The sequence below is a fragment of the Dendroctonus ponderosae genome, unplaced genomic scaffold (assembly GCF_020466585.1).
Source record: "Dendroctonus ponderosae isolate FM_Combo_2020 unplaced genomic scaffold, Dpon_F_20191213v2 Dpon_F_20191213_10, whole genome shotgun sequence".
In the NCBI taxonomy this organism is placed as follows: domain Eukaryota; kingdom Metazoa; phylum Arthropoda; class Insecta; order Coleoptera; family Curculionidae; genus Dendroctonus; species Dendroctonus ponderosae.
The window spans coordinates 7802012-7810034 of NW_026017111.1; the positions used below are offsets into that span (position 1 = coordinate 7802012).

The window sequence follows — 8023 nt, forward strand, 5'->3', positions numbered from 1 at the left end:
ACACTCACTATCGCTGACAGCTATCTATTCCTCCCAGCCTTTGCTAGTCGGTGGACAAGGAATCTGTTGATGAAATAAAGTGGACACACTCTTAATGTATGAATAAAAGTATATTGATAAATGAAAAAGATCAACACAGTACAAAAGTAGATTTCCGAACACGAGAACGATTCTGTATCAGCAGCGATTTGACGACGACTGACTAAAAAGGTTGCTCTCGCGATAAACAAAAAATTATGCTGCCTAAGCAATATGGCTTTGTGGTACGCTGTGGTCCATAATATATATGCCTGAATTGAATATAATTGATAATATTAAAAGCATTTTGATTATAGCCTTATTCTAACAGAATCCTTCCCACCGACTCGCTGCTGCCTGAGAGCCCTTTTAAAGCTCGGGCATCTTGAAGTTCCAGCTTGGTGTCCCGCCTTGTTGCAAGGTGGACAAAATTCCCTTTCTTCCTTTCAGCCTTCCTATGACCAGCCTTTCCGCACTTGAAGCAACAGTCTTCCATATTTAACGCCTCGTTGTTACATGTCCTGGAATTATAGCCGTACCCCCAGCATCTGTAGCATCTTTCTACCGTGATCCTTTCCTACGCCCTGCAGTCGTTTATGCCTATTCGAATGTACCTGCGGCTGTTCAGTGTCTCTGAGTCATCTATTTCTACCCTTATTACTGCCGTCTGTCCCCCGTATGGTTCTCGTTTAGAGCCACCCTGGCCGTGTCCCATTTTGAGACGAACTTCTCCGACGACAGTTGTTTCTTAACCTCTTCCAGAGTGGTAACCATATCTAAGTCTCTGATAAAGAAGGTCTTCATACGGTTTCCTCCTTTTATCCCCATCTTAGGACCAAGGACATTTTGTACTGATTTTCTTGCGTTTTCAAGGTTTTCGTTTCCTTTTAATTTCAGCAGCAGGTTCCCGTTTGCTGTCTTCCGCACTTGACCTACTGAGGACATCCAGTCCTCTCTTTTTCGTACCTTCAGCTTCATAAGCATGCCTCTATAGGTGCTCTCTTCGGTAGCTTCTACAATAATCGTCTCTCTGCCTGTCCGGGGTTGGCCCGCTCGTAACCGTCAGTGAAGATTCGTAGAAGGCGCACTCTATAAGTTTTCAAAACCCGTGTGGAGACATCCCTACTGGGGCTACGATATATATCTCTGTAGTTTTGAGTTCCTGCTCCCGCTTCTTTGTCTGTTTAAGTAGGGCATAAACCTCTGATTCCGACCTATTTTCGTCGGTGCACAGAGCCGTTACCGTCTTTTTTCTTGTTATTTTCTCAGCTTTGCCTATTCCGCCACCTATATTAAGTTTAAAATCTACTAGCGTTAGGTACTCTCCACCATCGCAATCTATTGCTTGCTCCTCTTCTAGCTCAGGGTATCTATCCATAATTTCTTTGTTTAGGATGTTCCTACCACTTGTGGCTTCCGTTTTTAATTCCCTAAATAGAAAGACTGATAATAGAAAGAACCCTAAATAGAAAGATCCGGTCTTCCGCCGATGCAGGAACGCTCTTCCAGTCCATTGACCTTGTAGGCGGCCTCCGGCCACCTTCTTTTGCAGGTTTCCATGACACTTTCAAAGCGTTGGAGTTCTAGACCTTTCAGGGTCTCCAGCTGTTTGCTTCTGCTGTCCATCCTATACATTCCGCCAGCGAGCCTCTCGCCGGCAGCCTTGTTTTCTTCCTTCAGTTTTATGATCTCTTGTTTCAGTGCCATGTTTTCCTCCATTACTTTCGAGTAATGCATGCGCGTCTTTTCAAGGTCTCCCTGGATGCCGCTAACCACAAGCAAGGGTTTACCGTCTATGTCGCACTCTACTCTCTGTATAATCACACTTAGGTTTGCCGCTAAGGATTTCACCGTCCTATGAACATTCTGGTTGGCCTTACCAACCTAAAGGCTTTAATTGTCTCCTTCAGCTCTCCGGCGCTTGCTCTCAATTTGCTTCTGTCTCCCCTCTTTTTGGACTTGGTATGGTTTCCACTTGTGACAGGTGGCCACGTTTCCGCTTCTCCATTACTTTCGTGAAGAGATTGCATATATACCCTGCACTGGTTTCTGTCAGTGATGTGGATCTTTTGCGACCTTCGGATGGCTTCTTCTTAGTATCTCTATCTACTGTCCCGAACACCTTCGTCCGCTCGGCGTCAGTGAGGAGCTGGAAAGACCTCTCCTCCGAGTCGTCCCAGACAAGGTCTATCATCCCCGAATTACTCCCTCCCTGGAGAGTAAGCGGTGGGAACATCGGACCGTCCCCCACCGAGTTGCATCTCCTCGGGCTCGTGATTCGCCTAAAGAAGGCTTTCTCGCTCAGAAGCTTCCTCTCGGTAATATTATTCCGGTTCTCTACGGCCCTGGGGACCACCGAAGAGGCGGGTTTGCCGCAGTCGCTGGATGACGGTCGAGAGTGGCCTTTTTTTTTTTAGGGGTAAAAAATCTTCGAAAGACGCCCCGGCCTGTTATTCTATCGGCCGGGCAGTGTCGGATTCAGACGAGCCTACCGACTAAAAAATTCCCCCTTTTGTTTTGAACCTTGGGAACCGCCGTGAAGCATTACGTCAAGGTTATATAGGGTAGATTCCATGTTTGTTTTATGCGGTATTACTCCTGGTGTTTTTCTTTAGGAGTTTCGAATCTCCCTCTTTCTCTCCTCCTCCGCCTTGATCTTCATTATGCTTTGGAGCATTTTCCTGACGGCCTCCCAGCATGTCTCGTTTTCAATGAAGATGTCTCCTATATTGTCCTTGGTGACCTGTCTCTGGCAGGTTTGTTCGGCTTGTAGCCTGGCCGTTTTAAATCTTTTGCACTGGAAAATTGTATGTTCCGGCGTGTCTTGCGCGCCGTAGAACCAGCATTCGTCATTTTCCTGTTTTTTTATTCTTTTGAGAAAGCTCCCGAATACCCCGTGGCCCGTCATGGCTTGGGTGGTGTAGTAGTCGACCTCGCCGAATTTCCGCTCCGAATCGGTCCTGCCAGGCCCTCATTGTCGCTTCCCTAGCATTTGCCTTGTGCTCGCTTCCAAGCGTCTGCATCTCGACCCTTTCTCGTACCAGCAGGTCTAGGGGTATAGTTCCTGCTATTGCCTCTATAGCGATAGTCGGCACTGTTTTATAAGCAGAAGTAATCATTGTAGCTAGTTTTCTATTGATCCCAGTCATCAGGTTTGAATAGTGCTGGTATTTCAGGGTCTGATGCCACATAGGGGCCCCGTACAAAGCCGCAGATATTACAGTGCCCGCCAGTGCTCTTCTTTTGCTGGCCTTGGGTCCGCCCACCCTGGGCATGAGCCTGTACAGGAGAGTTATCATTTTGTTTGCCTTTTCCACAGTCCTCCTTATGTGTGCCTTCATTTTCACATTGCGGTCTAACATGACTCCCAGGTATCTCACGGAGTCGGAGGTGGCTATGGATCTCTCTCCTGTGTCCAGCACAATACCAGGGATCTTTCTTGGGGCGGTCAGCAGGACCGACTCGGTTTTCTCCGGAGCCACTTTAATTCCCATGCCGCGCAGGGTTTCGCTTACTCGCTGTATTGCTTGTGTCGCTCGTGTTTTTACCATGTCCGGTGTTTTGCCGGTAACGACTAAGGCAAGGTCATCTGCGTAGGCCACCGTCTCGACCCCCTTTCCAATGTCCACATTCAGGATTTTGTTATAGAAGATATTCCACAGCTTTGGTCCCAGAATGGAGCCCTGCGGTACGCCGCAGGTTACTGGGTATATCTCCCCTTCAGCGGTAACGATGCTTCTATCCCATAGATAAGATTTGACGATCTCGACGATGTATCTTGATATACCGCCGTCAGATAGAGACTGTATTATACCATCCCAGGGGGCCGAGTTGAAGGCGTTTTGCACATCCATTAGTATCATAATGCAGATTTCCCTGTGTTGGTATGCCTTCTTTTTTGTGTTGTCCGCTATCTCCTTGATTTTAAGGAGAGCACTGGTGGTGGACTTCCCTTTTGTGAAGCCGTACTGGTGGACGTGCTCCAGGCCCTTTTTTCTCATTTCGTCTTCCAACCTGTTCTTGATTAGAGCCTCGAATATCTTTCCCAGCTCGTCGATGAGGCACAGCGGTCTGTATGACGTTTGTCCCTGCGGATCCTTCTTTGGCTTTTCGGTAAGTACTAACCTAGCCCTCTTCCAGGCTGCTGGGAATTCTGCCTTCTGCAAGCAGTCATTAAGCAGTTTCAGGAACACCATCGGAGTTTCTGTGATGCATGCTCTCAGCACCTCCAACGATATACCATCCAGGCCAGGAGCCTTTCTCTTCTTTCTTTCCTTTAGGGCAGCTTTCAGCTCATCTATGTTGAATAATGGCGTTTCGTACCACTCTCCGGGTCCCGTTTCTCTGGGTGTTAGAGTTTTAATTGGGAATAGCTTCTTTATTTGTTGTATGGTAGTATGCTCGTCCGGGTGTTTTCTATGCCTGAGGTTTAGCCTTTTGGTTACTATTAAGTACGCCTTTCCCCAGATGTCATTTTCCAGCTCTGCAAGCAGTTCTCTCCATTTCGCCAATTTACTTGATCGGATTTCTTTTTTGAGTGCCGCCTTGCTCCGTTTGTGCGCCTCCGTGAGTTCTTGAATGTACTGATCCGTTTTGAGTTTTTTACGAGCTCTTGTCAGCTTTCGCCTAGAGGTTGTGCATGCACATCTGAGGTCGGCTATCTTGGCGCTCCACCAGTACACTGGGGGGCGACCCGAGCCGGCCGACCTCCTATGTYCATATTTGTTGAGGAGTCCAGTGATATCGTTGATGATTGTTTCTGGTGTCTCCTCCCGCTCGTTTTGGTGGCTGGTTTTCCACGCGGCCGTCAGCTCCGTGATCGCAGCAGGCTTGATGCTCCATCCTGTCTGGCTCAGTCTGGGCGTGGTTTCACCAGGTGTGCCTTGTATTTCAAATCGAATGTTATGGTGATCGCTGAAATTTTCGATCTCTGGCTCAACCCTCCATGTGCCAACTCTCCGACTCAATTGTTCTGATGCCACCGTGAAGTCGATTATTGATGTTCCGTTAGCATTCTGGAAGGTCGGCGTATCCCCCTCGTTTAAGATGACCAGTCCGTTGGTGAGGATCCAGTCCTGCAGGATCGCGCCGCGCTGGTTTGTGGTTTTCGACCCTATTAAGTTCGTTTTGGCATTTAGGTCTCCTCCCATTACCACCTGTTTTCCCCCATGCCTAATTACTTTTTTCATGTTTTGGAGCAGCCTCTCGAAGTCTGCCACATTTCCGTTTGGGGAGAAGTAGCACGAGATGACAACGCAATTGCTTAATTCCACGTGAACAAACCCCTCTCCACATCCGCTCTTGAGAACTTTATATTTGTTGTCCACGTTTATAAAGCTATCCCTGTTGTCATCGTGGTAGTCAATTAGGCTTTTTCCATAAGGCTCTTGTCCAATGACCACATTAATTTTGTCGTCCTTGGTGATGCGTTCCAGCAGGTCGTGGGCGATCCTGCATCTGTTTAGGTTAATCTGAAGAAATGATATAGTGTTGGTAGTTTTAAAGTAGGGTGGATTTATCATTTCCTTTAATCCGGGGTTGGTCCACTTGGCTCGTCATTTTCTTGGCATTGTTGTAATTTAGGAGCCGTATCGCTTTCCTGCCCGTAGTCTACCATTGTTTGTTGATGCTGCCTCTCCTTTCTTTTGTAGATCGGGCAATTTCTATCTCTTGCGGAGTGTTTTCTGTCCTGTGCATCATAACCGGCCGCCTTGCAGTTGGGGCAGTCTGGGTTTTCCCGCTTGCATTGCCCTCTTTCGTGTGCCTGCCCGCAGAAGTGGCACTGAGCAGCAGCGCGACATTTCTTGGCCGCATGTCCAAATTTATTGCAGTTGTGGCATTAAGTTTGGTTGCTGTTTCACTATTAGCCTTTGATTTAATATCGGGGTTCTCGTCTAACATGGTTTTCAGGAGTTCCTCGTCCGAGTATCCTTTTGCTACGCCTGTAAGTTTAATTTTCGGGTTTTGCCTTAATATGCTCTTAGTTTTTATTTCGGCGCTAGTGTCGAGTTTTCGTTCTACCTTTTCTTGTTGTTCCTTGTTACGGTAAACTATGGCAATCTTATTGCTCATAGTTTCGGTCATGCCAATAACTCCCCCGGTGGCTGACACCACTTCCTGTGCGGTTTCTTTTATTTTTTGTATTATGCTCTTGGCCTGTTGCCCTTCCGGGATTTCCACCAGCGTAATGTATCTTTCCTTTTTTTCAGGTGTCTTCCAGGGCTCTTTTGGTTTCTGAGGATTGCTTTCGGTTCGTAAGCCTAGTTTCGACACATCAGCGTATGTTCTTGTTTTGTCCCTTGTCTCCTTGGTTCTTAATTTCTTCCTTGGTCTTACCGCTTGGAATTCTCCTTCAGTATCAGTGGGTTTCTCGGTCTGAGTTTGTTCCGTGTCTGTATCGTTAATGTACGCAATCTGGTAATCCGCCGTTGTATGTTTGATTTTCCTTTGTTGTAGTTGCGTAGCTTTCCCTTGCCAGGCTCGATTTAGAGTGGTCCTTTCTCTGAGGTTTTGGCCGTCCTCAACTATTTTATTAAGGGCCTGTATCTCATTTCGCATCTCGCTTATTGCTACTGTTTGCATTTTGATGGTTCTCTCAATGTTTCCCTCGGTTTTTAGGATTTTCTCCTTGCTCATACACGTTAATATCAGGTCAGTGAGCTCCTGTACATTTTCCTTGACTATTTTCTGTTCATCGGTGTTGAAAATTATCTTCCCCCCTGCGTATGTGTGAGATGTTGCTTTAATAATGGCATCTCTTGCCTCTAGTGCCCTCTGGATATTTTCTCTTTTGGTATCCTCCTGTGTTTTTTCGGTGTCCGTATCCGACACATCTTCTGAGACTGTGCTTTCCCGTTGCTTTGGTTTCGCCCAGGCGTGCGATTTCATCAGTTTGTTGCTGGGGGTGCCATATATGTCGTCCTCCTCGGTGTCTGTTGCCAAATTCCTGTTTATTAGCTCACCTGCAGCTGTTAGCAAAGCTTTGACCTGTTCCCCCTGTTCCGGGGTTAAAGCCTTCTTGCGCTTTGGTCTGCTCAGGTCCGGAGTTTTCTCTATATTCTGTCTAGTTGTTGGTGGTGACCGTGCCAGAGATCTTCTTTTTGGAATGTTTTCTAGGGTTCTACTATTTTCAGCCAGCTCCTCCCAATTGGCACTAGTGTCCATTTGTTTCCTCTTTGTGTTTGTCTCTTTTCCTTTGTTCATGACGCGGTTTTATTTACCGAATTTTGCATACGTCCGCGCGCCTGTATCGGGACCGTTTTCTCGGCCCGATTTACCGACGTCCGCGCTGTTTCTTATCTCGTCCTCGCTTGCATTTTTCAATCTATTCGCTCGAAAACGAAACTTTATGTGCTAAAATTAGCTGGATATTTGCCTTTATTTCCTTTCAAAATAGGCTCAACGGGCACTGACCTACGTCCAGATGTCCAGCTGTTCGATGTAGGAAGTTGCACTGGCTAAAGACTGGGCACTAGTTGCACTTACTTCATGTAATTAAAATATGTATGATTAAAATTTAAACGCCTAACTATTTGTGTCCACTGTAGAGCTCGCACTTTAATTGATTGTCCCACTAATTAGTAAATCTCTTTCAAATTAACCACTTTGACCATCAAAATACCAAGTTTGCCGTTTTAATTTCGTCTGAAATTATTCCGCGCTCCCGCTGGCAGAAATGTCGACCGTTCGCTGTGAAAGCTAAGACGCGTCGAGAGTGGCCTGCGACGGCAACATCTAACCCGACCGGTACTGGGGTATCCCTCCCCTGCACCGTAGACGATTTATCCTTTTCAAGATCCATTTGGGCCTGGTCCAGAATGCGTTTTATAGCTGTCCGCCAGCTTCCTTGTCCATAGCCGAGGCCATCCCCCCTCGCGTCAGCCTATATGAGATCTGGTTTCCCATCTGGTTTACCGGTGCTCACCTGCTTAGAGGTGCGAGTGGGAGTTGGGTGGCCCAAACTAACCCAAACCAACCTGCTAACAGACTATTCCAGGCTGGTGAT

At 47.0% G+C, this 8023-nt stretch overlaps 1 protein-coding gene across 1 annotated transcript; it reads right to left on the minus strand.

Moving 5' to 3' along the window:
• Window positions 1–5628: 5628 nt before the first annotated feature.
• On the minus strand, window positions 5629–7221 carry LOC125502828 (enolase-phosphatase E1-like). The gene has a single exon (XM_048662188.1). The coding sequence runs from the start codon at window positions 7219–7221 to the stop codon at window positions 5629–5631; it is 1593 nt and encodes a 530-aa protein (XP_048518145.1).
• Between the last annotated feature and the right edge of the window lie 802 nt (window positions 7222–8023).

Coding starts and splice junctions, on each gene's coding strand:
- LOC125502828 (XM_048662188.1), bottom strand. CDS start 7,221: ATGAACAAAGGAAAAGAGACAAACACAAAGAGGAAACAAATGGACACT.